General features: G+C 44.9%; 1 protein-coding gene across 4 annotated transcripts in view; it reads left to right on the forward strand.

The window, feature by feature from the left end:
• The window catches only part of ANO6 (anoctamin 6), a 115,445-nt gene that overhangs the window by 50,407 nt on the left and 47,910 nt on the right, over positions 1–17,128 (forward strand). For all 4 annotated transcript variants that reach the window (XM_014601101.3, XM_014601104.3, XM_019492779.2 and 1 more), the window contains exon 3: positions 10,025–10,153. In XM_014601101.3, coding sequence (XP_014456587.1) covers positions 10,025–10,153 — 129 coding nt within the window. The remainder of the gene's footprint in view (positions 1–10,024; positions 10,154–17,128) is intronic.

Here is a 17,128-nt window from a genome sequence, read left to right on the forward strand (position 1 = left end):
TCTCATTCATACTGAGAACGTGGCTAATAGTTACCAATATCACATAGATATTATTGTGAATGGTTGTACTGTACTTTAAGATTTCAAAAAATACTACATAATATGTCCTAGATAGAATGATCCAATTTTTTTTTACTGTTTAATTATGCTAATCAGTATTTAACTGGATAAGCATTAGGGTGTTATAACAACAAACTGTTAAGAGTGATTGTGTTTATCAATACTAAAAATGTGCTGGTTGATTAAGCTGAAACTCTGAAAATTGGAAAGCACAAAAATAGGATCCTGGTTTATTTCTTCTCAAACAAAACACTATCAGATATGAAATTCTCTCTAGACTTTTGGCACTACATTTCAGTCATTTTTTCAACAAAATTCATTTTTTCAACTGAAATTACAACTTGGTCTTAGTATTTAATTTTTTGTTTTCTATATTTAGTAATAGCATTTGAAGCATAAACCTATTTCTTAAAAAACCCTGGGCATAAAAGTCTGCATAGTTTAAATAATTAAATTAAAAGCATTGTTTAATTCACTACTGTTTGTCACACAACTATCCAGTAAAGCATATGGAATCTACAGTGCATTTGAGTTAATGTGACTATTGGAACCTTAACTTAAATGTTTCTAGATTTTTTTAATGTTTTAATTTTGCAATATTTAGTCTTACATTTTTTCATAATCTTGATCTTACGATATAATGTTATATATCCATGCCCAATTGGTTAATTATTTTACTTTATTGATATATAAAATGTCTATTTCTGGGGCATTTGGACACTATATACAGTAATTAAAAACAGTCGTTAAAGACCTCCCCAGTGAGCTTACATTTAAGAAACTGGCTTCCTAACTATGAGCCTTTGCAAATCTTGATTCATGATGTTTCATCTTTCAACTATGCACAATTTTATGTATCCATGTTATTGATATATAGACAGCCTCTTCATACTTACAGTAGTATTGTGTGTCCTACTTGGGATACTCTTGCATACCGGATCTATACTGTTACCTATAAATATGATTCATTCATTATTAAAAGAAAGTTATTTAGGATGCAAGTCAAGCATTTATGAGTTAGAGAGGCAAAGTTTAAATTTTCTCTAAAACCTTGTGTGACGTCGGTGGCCTCACGTCCGGTAACACCCTTCGTCAGGTAGCCCCTCCCCTCGTCCCGCCTGCCACGACTTTGATGTTATGGGTGATTCGAAGGAGGGGTTCAGTGGAGCTCTTTTACCAGAGGGGTTTCCCCGACGCTGGTGTACTCACGGTTGAGGTTTCCGTTGTTCCACGGGGCTCCGCCACCCCTACACCCCGTCCACTCGCCAACCGATCACTTGCTGGTGAGATGGTAACTTGCTGTTATTCGCAGGCCTGCTGGCCGGTAGATGCTCCTGACCATACGGACCCAGGCTAATGGTCACCTTAAGTCAGCCTGCCTTAGGATCCTGCTGATCCCGCCGCTAGCTTGGGTCGTCTCCCTTTTCCTCCCCTGATCTTAGAAATAATATTCCTCTGGGATGGGGAGGCTTCCCGGAATAACATTTTGGCCCTGGCAATCCCTGGGGACCACACCTTCTGCCCCTGCCAAGGTTCCCGGTTTTTGCTCCAGCTGTTGAGCTGAGGCAGAGCTGCCTGTCTGAGGCGTTCGCTCCAGGGGAGCCGCAGCACCACTGGTGTGCTGCCTGTCTCCTGTCTCCTTCCCTGGCTCCCCCCTGCCGCGGGGTTTGCTGGGGTTTTTAAACTTCCCCGTGGCGGCTGCTGTGGCTGCCGTGATTGGCTCAGCTGTTTCCCTTGCCAGGAACAACTGTTTAAACAGCCGGCGTAATGCCGGCTTGCGCGGCTGTAATGGCAGCTACGGCTGCTGCCGTGGTCCCGGCTCCGATGCCGCCGTCCCTCCCGAGGGTAAGTAGCTTGGCCCGGGGTTTTCTTGAGGGGTTGTTGCTGCCCCCCAATCTTCTCTGTTCCCTGCCTGTGCCTGTGACGGTGGCACGCTGCCGTCACACCTTGATTCCTGCAAGATATGTATCCATATCACCAAGGGTGGAAGTCTGTTTGCCTTTGTGCATCTTAAGGGCTACATAAATGCCCAAAACATCACTTAAATATAGGTAGCAAATTCTATGGTCCTGGCAGTGTGGATATCTAAGTTCGTACACACAGACTGAGCAGTAGACTGCGGACTAACCAGGCATGTATGCACACCTGTTTTGGATGTGGACTGGCATCTAAGGCACAAAGATGTAAATGACCAGAAACCCACTATTTAATGGGTATGGGGAGGAGGATGATGACAACTGACCTTAGCAAGTTCAGGCTCTAGATGTGGCCATGATGTCTCCTGGTGACCATACAACCTTTCTCCACTCCAGCTCTAAGGTATCCTCCCTTCTCACTTGCTTTCCATGCCTTGATGTATTTAATTGATTGGAAGGGAGGCTGCCTAATAGGTCCTAGAGCAAGTTGATATTTCTCTGAAAGCCAGTAGGACCCTCCCAGACTCCGACAGTTTCAACCCTGCCTTCACGCTAAATGGACCATGTCAGCCTGTCCGTGCCCCACTCCCGCAGACACCTGTAGCCTTAAGAGCTGTTCATGGGCTTCAACCTCCCCTACAGCCATGCTTATACCTCACAGATGTTACTCTACCATCACTCTCTTGTCAGGACCTCAGCCTCTGCCCCTTTTCATAGATTCATAGATTCATAGATGCTAGGGTCGGAAGGGACCTAAATAGATCATCGAGTCCGATCCCCTGCATAGGCAGGAAAGAGTGCTGGGTTCAGATGACCCCAGCTAGATGCTTATTTAACCTCCTCTTGAAGACCCCCAGGGTAGGGGAGAGCACCACCTCCCTTGGGAGCCCATTCCAGACCTTGGCCACTCTAACTGTGAAGAAGTTCTTCCTAATGTCTACTCTAAATCTGCTCTCTGCTAGCTTATGGCCATTATTTCTTGTAACCCCCGGGGGCACCTTGGTGAATAAAACCTCACCAATTCCCTTCTGTGCCCCCGTGATGAACTTATAGGCAGCCACAAGGTCACCTCTCAACCTTCTCTTGCGGAGGCTGAAGAGGTCCAGGTGCCCCAGTCTCTCCTCATAGGGCTTGGCCTGCAAGCCCTTAACCATACGAGTGGCCCTTCTCTGGACCCTCTCCAGGTTATCCACATCCCTCTTGAAGTGTGGTGCCCAAAACTGCATGCAGTATTCCAACTGCGGTCTGACCAGCGCCCAATAGAGGGGAAGTATCGCCTCCTTGGATCTGTTCGTCATGCAAGAGCTTTTCTCTAGCTTGGTCTTCTAGCCTGAGCCCACTGTGCTGGATCTGGCTTCTGGGCTCCAGCTCTTGTCATTATATTTGGTCCTGGACCTCCTGGTCCTGTCTCCACCCTGCCTTGGGCAATAAGCCTGCTTTGCCTCTCTCTGTCTGGGCCCCCTGGCCCTATCTCTTTCCTGCTCTGGGCACTGAGCCTGCTTTGGCTCTGTTTGGGCCCCCTGGGTCCTGCTTGGCTTCAGTCATACTAGGCTATCGTCTACATTTGGGTTCAGAGCTACTCCATGTCCTGCACCCCCTCAGCCCTTGGCAGGCTCAAGACACTGTCATGCCCTCTGGCACTATTGGGACTTCTGTACCACCCCTAATAGTCCCGAACCCAAACCACCATATTAAACTTCAATGAAGGAGTAAGACACCTGGCTATAATTGAGGATTCTCAAGCCCAGTGGCTGTAAGACAAACTCAGTCTGCATTAGCCCCAAACATAAACAGGAGCTTAATACTGTTAGAGTAGCATGACTTTCCCTTGCCCTGATTTATGTCCCCCTGATAGCAAGATTTCAGTGCCTTACTTGCATCCTTAAGGTACTCCAGGAGTCAGCAGAGCTCCTTACTGCAGTCAGCAAACAGGAACTCTTCGCTGTGCAGCTTGGTGGGCCAGACTGCCTGACCTAGCTCAGCCAGGGGTGGCCAGAGTTACTCACCCTGGGAGCCACATCTGATCATCCACTGAAGTTCAAGAGCTGGAGGGGTGGGGGCGGTGCCCCAGCAGCAGAAACCGCCACCTGGCACCTGAGGTGGCAGTCCTGAGAGAAGTGGGTGGGGTTTTGTCCAATTTCTGAAGAGCCACAAGTACTGTACCAGCAAGCCCCATGTGGCTTGCAAGCCGCAGTTTGGCCACCATGGCCATGGGCTTTTACTGGGCCTAACCTTTGCCCCTTCCAGTCCAGTGGTAGGCAGGGGTTTCACATTAAGGTGTGAAGGTTAATTTCCATGGCATCTTATGGCTGTTGCTCTAGCAGCCTCCCTCTGCCCAAACCAGGCTCTGCTGTACTGCCAATTTCCTAGCAGCCAACTCACTGTAGGCAGAGCTCTCCTGAACAGGGTGTAAATATGCCCCCTACTCTAATGGGCAGCTGCCTGCCCAGGCCCCCATGTTCCCTTGCAGCCTTCCCCCTTGTAGCTAGTCTGCATTTGGCTACCTGGGCTCTATCAACTGTAGTTTCTCCCTTAAAATAACAGACTGTCTGTTACACACTCTTACATTTTAACTCCAATAGCTGAGTGAATTGGGAACTCACCCAGTGAGCTAGAGATCTGGGTTCTAGGCCTTTATTGCCCACAGAAGATTTGAAGCTGTAGGTCTCTGATATAGGTCAGGACCAAGCGTTTCTCCTACACTCCTTTTCAAGCTTGGTCCCTGGTAGTGAAAAGAGGGAGATATGTGGGGTCAGGAGAACTAGGGCTCCCCAAAGTGTATGCGGCTGACATGGATGCTGGTCTGGAAAAAAGGTGGGACAGAAGCTGCACTGCTCTCCATCCATTTTATCTAATAACTAAACTTAGTGGTTTGGACTGAGAAGGAGCACTTGAGAGGGCTCTGGTTAATGCTTATCTTGTGACATAGTATTTAAAGCACTGTGCTAGGAGGGCTGAAAGATGTGGGCTTAAGCTTCCTGTGAGATGGGCTTAAACCTCAGGTCTTTGGCTTCCTGGGCACACTTCTGAACCACACAGCTACTGGGGCTAAACACAGATGGTCCTTCCCCTCCCATCATTTTTTCTGGAACTCATGCACATTTGTGGGTACATACACATGTGGTCTGTGTGCCCAAAGCATAAAGAAGATGCTGAAAACAGCCACGTTGATGTCTAAAAAACTGCCACTTAGATGCACAAATGCAAATAGAATTCTTTGGTGGCCAAATCAAGGTTGCCTGGGCATACTTAAGTCTTTTTAACTTTCAGGTGCTTGACTGTCACAACTTAAAGCACTTTCTTTAGCACAAGGTTCAAGGATTCTCATACACTAGTTTTGTCTAAAAAAGAAAAAAAAATTAAAAAGAAAATATATTGCAGAACACTTCCCCCCCATTATTCATTATGAGGTTTGAAGTATTTTTCAGTCTTTTTTTACCTTAAATTATAGACAACCCTATTAGCCAGCACCTGGAAAAGACTGCTAACTCCAAGAAAAACACAGGCTACTAGGTTCATGTACTCCAGAGTATGGAAAAAGCCATATCTGGTTCCTTTTCTTTCCATGACTCCACAGTAGCACTCTATAGCAGCTCTTGGACAGCTCCCATTGCTTTGGCATACAGGTAATATTTTCCTGATTATCGAAGGCAGGAAAAAGTAAAATAGAGGTTTTTCAATAGGTCTTGTTAGCAGAACATGAATGGAATTTCATGGGATGAAGAAAAGGCACCTCTCTATTTACCCTGAGGATTTTCTTCTGGCTGAATGCCAAAGACCTTCTGCTAACAATGGAAATGCAACTAGAGAATCCAAAATGCAAAATATTTATACTGGAAAGTGTTAGGCAATCTACACAAAGGGATTGCAACATCTTCCTCTGTAATTATAGTCTTGGATAACATGAGGGTCTACTGCAATTTATGATCTAGAGATTAACCTATTTAGGATTCAGTTTCTATGTCTTTTAATTACAAGAATTGTATAAATTGTTTTTAGTATAATTATAATATTTAGAGCATCTGCTTGTTGGCTTGATTTTGATAATTTCATCATCTTCCTGAAAGCATATTGCATGGGGTTTTTTAAATGGAAATGACAGTTTAATTGTCATGGTAGAATCAGTGTGATAAATATACAAATCCTGAATTGAATATCACTCCCAGGTTTATTCTGATTCCAAGAAAGGTGAGAAGCGTTCTAAAAGTATTATCAGACTCTGTTTTTATGGAAAAAAGACATTCATGTAAAACAAAAAGAAATCTGTTTGGCAGTAGGCTGATATTTTGACTCCAGACTAGATTCTAGTCACTTTATACCTAACCCCAATCACATGAAACACTTAAAACTAGAATGGAAAGGGCATTGGAAGCCTCACATTTTGTATGTAAAACTCCTACTGAAAGAAAGCCTGCAGAGGCAATCTGTGTTGACCTAATAGGACTATTCCAGCTCCAACTCTTATAATTCTAGGATTTACAGCTGCTGATTCATTTGATTGACAGAGATTGTCAGTCTCATTGCAGTAGTCTAGGAGATGCTGTCTAATTGGAAGTTTAAACTATTAATTTTTTGAAAGCTTTTTGGCCCAGGATACTGGGATTTTGGGATCGGTCCAATACAGTTTATGAATTCTGATTGTGAATTCAGTCAATTACACAATTGCTGAATCATTGAATGTCTCTGCATTTATGAAATCAACCATTTTCTAGCAGACCTACGGCATAAATATTCCAGACCAAAGAGAGTATTAAACCTTGATGGCTCCCATCAAAGTGGAAGTACTTTGTGACAATGTAATGGTTGGAATAAAAGGACACAATGCAGCTAAGTTTTGTTGTTGTTTTTTTTTTTTCCTGCAGGGAAAAGCTTTGGAGTAAAGTTGACTGAAATGCCAGATTTCTGGTTTATGGGAACATTTGCATTTAAAAAAATGATTTAAAAAAATCTTAAAAACCAAGAAGTCTGAAAAATGGTTTGCAAATACCAGCACAGGGTGTTTTCAAATAAAACATATTTCTTTTGGATCCCGAAGCTGTTCCCTGAAATTGGCATGCTTGTCAGCTCCATCCACCATTAGCAAGAATGGCAATTTCAGTGTGATAACTTGGAAGTCTGACTCCACAATCAGCCTACTCAATGGCATGGGCAGTATGACTCCACAGTCAGGGTCAAGCGTCTGTAGCTAAGAGACAAGCCAGACTTATGAACCAGCAGATAAGCCATAATCAGGAGTCAAACTCAATCAACCTAAGAATATAGTGTCTTTATAACCGAGATACCAGAAGAGAGAGGAACAGAGCAGGAGCTAGACCAGGGGTGAGCAATTATTTTGGCTGGAGGGCCACTTAACAAATTTGGTGAGCTTCTGAGGGCCACATGGGTAGCCCTGCCCTTTGACAGTTGCCCCAGCCCCTGGTTGCCATATTGGGACCAGAAGTCCTACCCCCTAACCCCTGACCTTTGCCACCCTTGCCCCTTCCCCCCCCCCCCCCTGCAAAATACTCCTTTTGGGAGGGAGGGGTTGCTATCTTGGAACTAGAAAAAAAACACCAAAAACCCACAGGCCCTGCTACCAACAGCAGCAGCAGGCAGGGGTGCTTGGAGTGCTTGTGCCGCATGCAGGTGCTGGTACCTGGTGGCACATTGCTCCGGCCAGCGCTGCATGTGGGGGCAAGGAGCACAGCCTGTCTGGCCTGCCGCTATTGTGGGGGCTCTGTGTGGTAGCACCGGAGGAAGCCCCACGCTGGTGTTGGCTGCCTTCTCCACCCCCTGCCACACAGGTCCTGGGACTCTACTGGGAATGGAAGGAGCCCTGCCCCCTGCTCCCCCATGGAGTCTCGAGACTTGTGCAGCAGAGGACGGGGAAGGCAGCTGGCTCCAGCACAGGGCTTCCCCCAGTAATGTGCGAGTGCAGTTCCCTCCCATCCCCATCCCTGCCCCTTCCCTACCTGCTGCCTGGAGTGAGCGGGATACTGGGGAAGCCAAGCCAGTCCCTCTGGGGCGATTGCAGTGACAGCAGCAGTGGCCCCTCCCAGAAGCTGCTGCTGGTTGGGCCGGGCCCTTCCACCCATGCAGGTGGGAGCGAGGCACGTTTGGGTATGTTGGTGGGCATGTGTATATGTGTGTACCTTGCTCCCACCCTAGCTGGGTGGGGTACAATTCGTTGGTGGGTGCCCATAGGCTAGATGAAAGTGCCTGGTGGGCTAGATTCAGCCCATGGGCCCTATTTTGCCCACCTCTGAGCTAGATGCCAGGGAAGGAGCTGAGACAGGAGCCCGGGCAAAAACCAAGGACAAAGCTATGGCAGGAGCGAAAGGCTGAAATTGAAACAGGAACTACTTTGAAGCAGGACAAGACCTGAGAGACAAACAAATACATGAGTAAAGCTACGGGCTTGAGGTTTTGAGTAGCATGCATACCTCTGTTGAGTTCTTCTTCTTATCAGGATTTATTGGCTCTGGGAATCAAACAGGTTGCAGGGTGGAGACAACCATTCAACTAACCTCAGCCTTGGTTAACAGTTAGGGCACATATGCAGTCAGTGCTTGCAGGGGCTTCCCAGGTTTAGTAGTCTCAGTAGCTTTTTCATGGCTGGAGCTGAGATGGCCAAGCTCTGGGGATCTTTGAGCTTCTACATTCTGAGGCTAGCTGCCTCCCTCAAAATCTAGAAGTCCTTGGATTGTCCCGCAAAGGCAGTCCTCAGGGTGAGTCTGCCCCAGATCTGCAGATCCTGGAAGTCTGTCCCAGGAAGTCCAAATCCCTAGACTCGCTGTCTGCCCTGGGGACCCTGGTCCTGATATTCTGTATTGACTATACATGTATAATCTCTTGCCTTTGGCTGTTTATTCATTTTGTACAAGGAGGAAGAATAAAATCTTAACTCACGTAACTGTATAATGGGTATCAGTCAAGGAAAGATGTGGGAAGGTTCTTGTATATGACAATTTTGCTATTTTCTGGAAGCATATCTTCTTTGATATAATGATGTGTGGGATTCCTCAGCTGTATTTAATTTTAAATGCCTTCAATGGAGCTACATCCACTAACACCAACTGAGGATCTGGCCCAAAATCATGAATACTTTCCAGTTTAGCCTGTGGCACACTTGTGTTATCTCTCCTTCAGATAGTGCAAGAATTCTGATGGTATTAATCTCTAATTTTTAATGAGAAAATGTGGTGATGAGCATTACAGTATGTGGCCATGCCCATTCAGTACTCACACAGACTATGAAATCATAACTTTGGCACTCAAATTCCCCCATCAGTCCCATTATCAATGCCCCTAATATGTCATACGTACAAAATAATACAGTAAGATGTTATAAGTGAAGGTGATAATCCATCCTACTTTCCTCCAGGGACTGGGTGATAGTTTATAGATGTATTAATCCATTTGATTATGGTATACATTATAGCATGATGGATGTGTGGTATATAACAGTGTTCTTTCCTGGCTGAGATTTTGCTAATAAAAATGAGAAGTGTATCCACATGGGACGTGTTACATTTTGTGAATGGGAGTTTGCACTGTGGTCATGTTCTTCATTCTGAGGCACTGGTGCTTTTGGATATTCATGTATGTGAAGTTGTTACATGTTTTTTAAGTTATTGAGCTGTCCAGATTTCTGGCAGGTAATGGGACAGATGGGAAGGCACTTACTCTAAAAATCCCTGTAGGAGCCAAAATGTTTTATATCAAGACTCCATAGCAGCATAGCCATGATGGTACATAAATTACTTGGCAGATGCCTTATTTGGTAATGGTATTGCAGCCTAATACCCCTCCTATTGCTAGATCTCTAATTTACAATCTTTGAAAGACAAAATTAAGTGGAAGTTCTGTTATCCTCATGTCATGCAGAGACCTGCCAGACTTTCCAGAATACATATTAGGATCTTTAGTTTGTTGCTACTTTAACGACATGCTATAAGTGTGTAACAGGTATTGAGTATTTCTACTCTTCAACATCTATATGTATTCTACAGGTATGGAAATTGACTGGTAAAATGCTTCATAATAAAAATGTTCTACCTGTCTTTCAGGTGGAGTTTGATCGTAAACCTGACTCTTTATTCTTCAATGATGGCCAACGAAGAATTGACTTTGTGTTGGTATATGAAGATGAGAGCAAAAAGGAGAATCGCACAAAAAAATTGAATAAAAAGCGCAAGGTACTATGTGTTGTCATACCCTTGAAGGCATTAAGCAAAACCATATAATTCAGAATGAAACCAGACTTTCATTTTAAGTCCTATTTTATACCCACTCAATTTTATTTGGAATAACTGTCCGCATCTACATGAGATGCTGACTACACAGTAGCTCATTACTACTGCACAGTAGTATCGCATGGCATGAAGCGTGATATGACACTACTGCACAGTAGTAATGAGCTCCTGTGCAGTCAGCATCACCAAAAAGCCATTTGGCAACACTACTGTGCAGTAACTCTGGTTACTGTGTGGTCATTTAGTACTTGTATATGCAAGTACCAAATGACTGTACAGTAACAACTGCGCAGTCGGTGTCTCATGTAGTGTCTCGTGTAGTGCCACTGTGCACATCAGGATGCTTAAATCATCATGTGTGGATTTTTTCAGAAAATCTGGAAGATGCAAAAGGAGAGATGTTTATACATAAACATAATAAAAAAAAATGTATGTTTTTTAGCCCATGTATTTTTTACAAGAGGAAATTTTCTTAACTCCAGGTATCATTCAGATGTTGTTATTTAGGCAGTCACAAATTGTCACAAAATCTCAGCCGGGTACTTTTAACTTGCAGAGCAATTCACTAGAAAGAACTGTCAAGAAATCTTCATTGTTGGGGCCTATCTCCTCATTCAAGGTGGTTGGCACTGGAAAGATACCAGATCCAGGGGTGCTGATTGTTGACATAGGCACCCAAGTGAGCACCAGAGCACTCCAGACCTTCATTGTGGACACATACAGACAGAGGGGGTTAATCCTCAGATATTGGTGGGGCTCTTGTTTTGCATACCTGAGAGGAGCAGAGATGGTTTGGGAACTGCTAGAGGCTGTTTTGTCTGCTGACACACAGTTTAGCAGTCATTAGGCTGCTCTAACTTGCTGCAGCCAAAATAGTCCCTGAGAGCCATTTCACTGGCCTAGGATTACATAGTACATTATGGCCATACGTCCTCCTTTCCCTGACATGCTTCCTGGGCAGCAGAGCAGAGGGCAGAAAACAGGCAGCCATGCTAGCTTTATGCTACTTAGGAATATTTCTTTGTACACAAAGCTGAATGCCTAGTTGTCCCATTAGTCCATTTTTTACACAGAGCAATCAGACTGTAGGGCATAATCACATCACCTCTGTGGGTCAGAGGTGAATTACAAGGCACTGAGGTCCTAGGCACCTCAGAGCCTTGACACCTATATCTGGCTTCTTCCTTCTTTCCTCTTTATGTCCCTCCCCCAGCAATAGTAGTCCTCCAGTGTTCCTATTACATCCCAGTAGCTAGGTCCTTGTCATGGTCCCCTGCAGTACATGAGTTCCTTTACTACACCAGTGTCTGGGTGCTGCAATAGGAATAGCACTTTGAAATTCATCTAAGAAAGGTCACAACAGTATTGTTTAATTATATCAGTATACAAAGAAGTGGATACTACAAGCAATCATAAGCCACATTTTAATTCTGAACTCCTTGATATTGTCCCTTTAATTTAGGGTGATGCTGACATGCCTAACAGTTTACTTTAATGCCATGGTTCTTTCTTCTGTATCAGCAATGTGTTTGCCTAAAGTCTCTGAGTTTTAAAAGACTCAGCTGAGAAGTGGGCAAGGAGAAAATATAATACCAAAAGCAGTAGATACAAGGACTAGATGCAGGAAAAAGGAGGCATAGTGGTAAAAAGCCTTGTAGCTAGCCTGATTAATAATAAGCCTATGTGAAACGGCAAGTATTTGCTTTGGATTCGGATTCAGCCGATTCAGAGGGATGGTGATTTGATTCAGAAATTCAAATCACTGTCCTGATTCGATTTGGCCGAATCAGATCCAAAGATTCGGCACCACTTCAGAGATTTGGCCATAGACTAAACAGGCAGCAGTTTTCACCACGCTGGACACAGCTGCCTTCAGCTGGTAAGTCTGTTGTGGTGGGCAGAGGGGGCAGGGAAGAGGCGTGGGGGAGAGAGGGATTGGGGCTGGGAAAAGCTGCCCAGCTGGGATGGGGGACACAGGACTCAGGGAGTGGGGCGGAGGGGTGTGCAGGATGCAGGAAGTGGGCACAGCAGTGCTGGGAGTGGAAGCTATGCCCTGTTGCTGCTTGCCCAGCTGGGGTGGGGAGGAGGGCAGGATTCGGGCGCAGCTCACTCTGGACAGAAGGGGGCAAGTGGCAGCAGGGCATAGCCTGCATTCTCAGTGGTGCCACGCCTGCATCCTGCACCCCCTGCCCCAGCTGGGCAAGCAGCAGCAGTGCCCACCCCCCATTCCCCCCCTGCACCGGCTGGGCAAGCAGCAGCAGTGCCTACCCCCCCGCACCCTCCTGCACCAGCTGGGCAAGCTACAGCAGTGCTTGCCCACCCACTCCAGCTGGGCAAGTGGCGGCAGGTCAGAGCTCCCACTCCCAGCACTGATGCGGGCATGGCAGTGCTGGGAGTAGGGGCTCTGCCCTGCCGCCACTTGCCCAGCCAGGGCAGGGAGGTGGGGTGGGATGCAGGTGCAGCAGTGCCGGGAGCAGGGGCTATGCCCTGCTGCCCCTTGCCCCTTTCCGCCAGGATTGAGCCGCGCCTGTGTCGCGCCCCCCCCGCCTCCCCCCCACCCCAGCTGGGCAAGTGGCATCAGGGCAGAGCCCCCGCTCCGAGCCCTGCCACATCCTACGCCCCCCACCCCCCTCCCTGAGTCCCATGCACCTCACCCCAGCTGGGCAGCTTGTCCCAGCCCCAATCCCTCCCTCCCACGTGCACCTTCCCTCCCCCCTCCACCCACCACAACAGACTTACCAGCTGGAGGCAGCTGTGTCCAGTGTGGTCAGGACTGCTGCCTGTTTAATCTGTGACCAAATCTCTGAATTGGGACGAATCTTTTCTGAATCAATCTGGAGGCTTCCGGTTCAATTCGGATCTTTTAACTGGTCTCCCAATTTGATTTGGATTTGGAGCTTTGGCTGCCGAATTGGGCCAAATCTCCTCTGAATCGAATTGGCTACCGAAGCTTCACATAGCCCTAGTTGATAATTATCATACGGTATTGTTGTTGACATTGCCAGGGCAGCCATAAGGGGTATCATTACAGGAGTGGGTGTAGGTTACTTTATATATATCACATATCACAAGTACCAGAAATAAAGTGAAGAGGTAATTAAAACCAGAAAGCTGCTGTTTTGTAGACACTGCTTTTATTAATTAGATTTTCACATTTTATATTTGTAGTTTTTGATCAGAGCCCAAACATATTTAAAAATGGTAAACATTGTTTCCAAATATTGATTAAAACTAAATGTGCATGCTACCATAGTATTTTCTTATGAGACTGTAACTAAACCTTGAATGATCTGACTAGAAAGCATATTCCTAGGTGCCTTCCCTGGCCCTGGCCCAAAGACCTTTCTGTCTTAGGATCCAATCCTGTCATTGGTAGTATGTGAGTGCATTGCTGAATCCACATGGGCCCAGCTAAAGGATTCTGTGTGGACACAGTGGTCTTGTCATGTATAATGAATTTTAGAACAGGGTTTATAGGATTAACAAGTAGAGAGTAGTTAGAAACAGCAGACAAATGACCACTTTGGAGATTAGCCAGTTTTGGTAATTAGTAGGGTTCTAATATATGAGTGGATATTCAGTTTTGGAGGGATCTACAGACTTTATTCTAATTATTTGTCAAGTCTGCCAATACCTGTAAAAGTAATGGCAGAAACAGATTCACAGGAGAAATTTGAATACAGAGAAAGTAGTAGCCTTTATAGAAGAGCCTGCATGAACAGGGACACTGAGAAGGCATGAAGGTATATATGGAAGAAACAGACAAACATTTTGGGGCTGGTAACTTCAGTAGCATTGAAAAGATGTGTGGTGCCATGAAAAAGACAAGAACAGAGAAACAGAAGGAATCAGAATTATGCAGGACCTTGAAGGCAAACACAAGAAACTTTGAATGGATGCAATAGAGAATAGATTCAAAGTAAGAAAGAGACAGACAGCAAAAGATGGGTAAGCAAAAGAAAGATGTCAGTTGACAGTGAAAAGTGTAGGAACAATAGGAAGTAGGCAGAGAAAATAAGCTGGATTTTTTTCCCTTTATAGCAGGACACTAAGGTGCCTGCTACTGAGAGAGCTCGGAGGGCTCCTCAGGTACTGGTTGCCAGGGCAACGGGAGGCAGCAAACAACCCACACCTGCCAGCAGTCAGCTAGCTATAAGGGGCAAGGCCTGGCTCTTATGGGAGAGAGAGCTGAGACGAGAGGCGGTTCCCTGCCAGCAGCCAGAGGGGCAGGAGCTCCTGGAGTTAGGATGCGAGGAGAAGCCTAACGGCAAGTACAGCTTGACCAGAGTGGAGCAATATTGTTATAGCCAGAGGGCGTATGTTTGAGTTATAGCCAGGAGGCTCGAGTTTGTGTTGTTATGTATTACACTGAGTTTGTGTTGATGTTACACTGGTGGTTTGGGTGAGGCTATAAGGGGATGGAGGAGGCCTTATAGGGGACTCACGGTAGAGTGAGGACCCCAGCCCCAGTGAGGGCACAGAGTTCGGTGGTACAGATCCCAGCTCCAAAGAAGAGCCCAGTGAGAGGGCAACCTTGCAGAGGGAAGAGCCCGGTGAGGAGGGCAACCTTGCAGAGGGAAGAGCCCGGTGAGGAGGGCAACCTTGCAGGAGGGAAGAGCCCAGTGAGGAGGGCAACCTTGCAGAAGGGAAGAGCCCTAATGAGAAGGGCAGTCGTACAGAGAAGGCCTAGTGAGAAGGGTGGCGTATAGAGAAGGCCCACAAGGCCTAGACACGCCGGACACCCGGAGCAGGAGAACTGTGGCCAAGTGGAGGAGAGGTAGCCTCCCTACAAAAACACATCATCAAAGTCGTGGCAGGCGAGCATAGGAGGGTGCAAATCCGAAGCTTGGCACAGTAGAGGAGGAGGCAAGGGCTAGCACGGCGACCCTGCCGTCCCTCCTGTTACACCCTTCTAATGCATGCATTTTTCGTTTTGTAGAGTCAGAAAAAAATGAGTTATTCAGTGCAACCAAAACCATGTTATATAATTCAGAAACATTGACTCCTTTCCTTAAAACTGAAAAATACTTCAAACACAGGTGTCGTGGATTTAGTAATACATTTTCCTTATCTATTAGTTAAGGATTCTGGGTACTTCAAGAGATGTGAGTGTTCTGCCTTTTTGATGATAGAATAAGTGAGCAATTGGCACAGTAGATAAAGGCAAGATTTGGTTTTGCTGCCTCTCCTGTAGTTCACACTTTGCAGTTGGACCCTGCTTGCTTTTTTGGAGAGTTTCATGTTTATGTAAAAAATCTGTACTGAAATGTGAGCCTTGATACCTAGATTTCAAAGGTTTCTGTAATACATAGATGCTTGATTTCATGTCAGAACACCTGCCGCTCAGAGAATATTGAGGCCGACAAGTTACAGGACTTCATTTTAAAAGTAAATTTTGCACAAGCATGTAAAACATCTTTCTTCCTGTGTTTCCTTCCAAGCAATGCACTGTTTTCCAGTTCCTGCTGCATACCGCTAGTAGGATTGTATTAAGAGAGGCAGAGAAGAAACAAAGTATGGAGTAACAGAAGAGAGAAAAGCTAAATGAAAATAGGGAGGGAAAGGTGATTTATTTATGATGCAGCTTTGTAGCCTTGGAACATGCTAATAAATAAGCAATGTAACAATAAAATTAACATTTTGGCCTATCAGAATTTCAAGATTATACTACCTAAAATATATAAAGATTTTATCTGCCCTAGAGTAATCGTTAATTGGTATCTTGTCTTTTACTGATGCCACTGCTTATTTGGTTATATTTTCTTCTGGGACAAACTGACTACTGCTTTTATGATGAAATACTGTTACAAGTAACCAAACTCAGAAATTTGTCATTTACAATCAACTTTAAATACTGCAGACTCCACTGTCAGTCCCTGATCAATAATGAGCTGAAAAATGCCAAACTTTATAAGCACACCGTGTAATTCAAGGAGCTTAAAGCATAAAAGATTTCATGTTTGTGCTACTGTTTGACTCCCTTGGCAATTTTATATAGCTATTAGCCAGAGGTTTATTGAAGAGTAATAGATCCAGTGGGCTTTGTTCTCTTGGGGTGAAATCCTGGTTTCACTGAAGTTAATGGCAAAGCACCAGTTGACTCCAATAGGGCCAGGACTTTATCCGTAATGTGTTCCACCTACTGGGGCAAATCCTGACCGGGCTTGCATTCTACCCAGTGCCATGGCGTGACATATAAGTAATATGACATATAAATAATCTGCCCCAAATGAACCAGCATACCATTTTATCTGTTAACACCTCTTAGAGAGCATATAGTTGAAACCTAATATGGAAACAATAGAAAAGTATATTCAACATAAATGAATAAAGAATGTGGCATTTGTCCTAGTCCTACTCCAGTTGAAATGCAGTGAAAGACTCAATTTCAGTGGAAACTGGACTAGAATCTTTAGTTTTTGAGGATGGCATCCAATAAAACAATGCAAGCTTCATACAAATAGTTTTCATAACAATTTCACCAAACAAAAAATAACCCTCAGCAAATATTTCATATTCAGCAATTTCTACAGAAAGGTTTTACAAGAACTTCAACAAGATGTGAGAAGTTTGTTTTCACAAGATGTGAGAAGTTTGTTTTCACATCTTTTCATAATGTGTCTTGCCAATCAAATATAGTAAATCTAATTTAGTTTAGCTACATGGCAAACAAAAAATGAGCTTAACCAATTTTAAATAACCCAGCTTTACTTCTCTTATTTTATAATGTGTTAGTCCTCAGAAGAAAGAACAATGTTGGTGATAGTTAAAATAAACACTGAAAACAAATATAGGATACTTTAAGGCCATAGTTTGGGACTGTGAAAGATGACACAGTGTATGAACTAGTGCACCCAGCTGCCCTGCCATCATTCAATCAGGTAAGAAAGATGAAAGAGCCCAATGGATTAAGAAAGA

Source organism: Alligator mississippiensis, chromosome 4 (genome assembly GCF_030867095.1).
Source record: "Alligator mississippiensis isolate rAllMis1 chromosome 4, rAllMis1, whole genome shotgun sequence".
In the NCBI taxonomy this organism is placed as follows: Eukaryota; Metazoa; Chordata; order Crocodylia; family Alligatoridae; genus Alligator; species Alligator mississippiensis.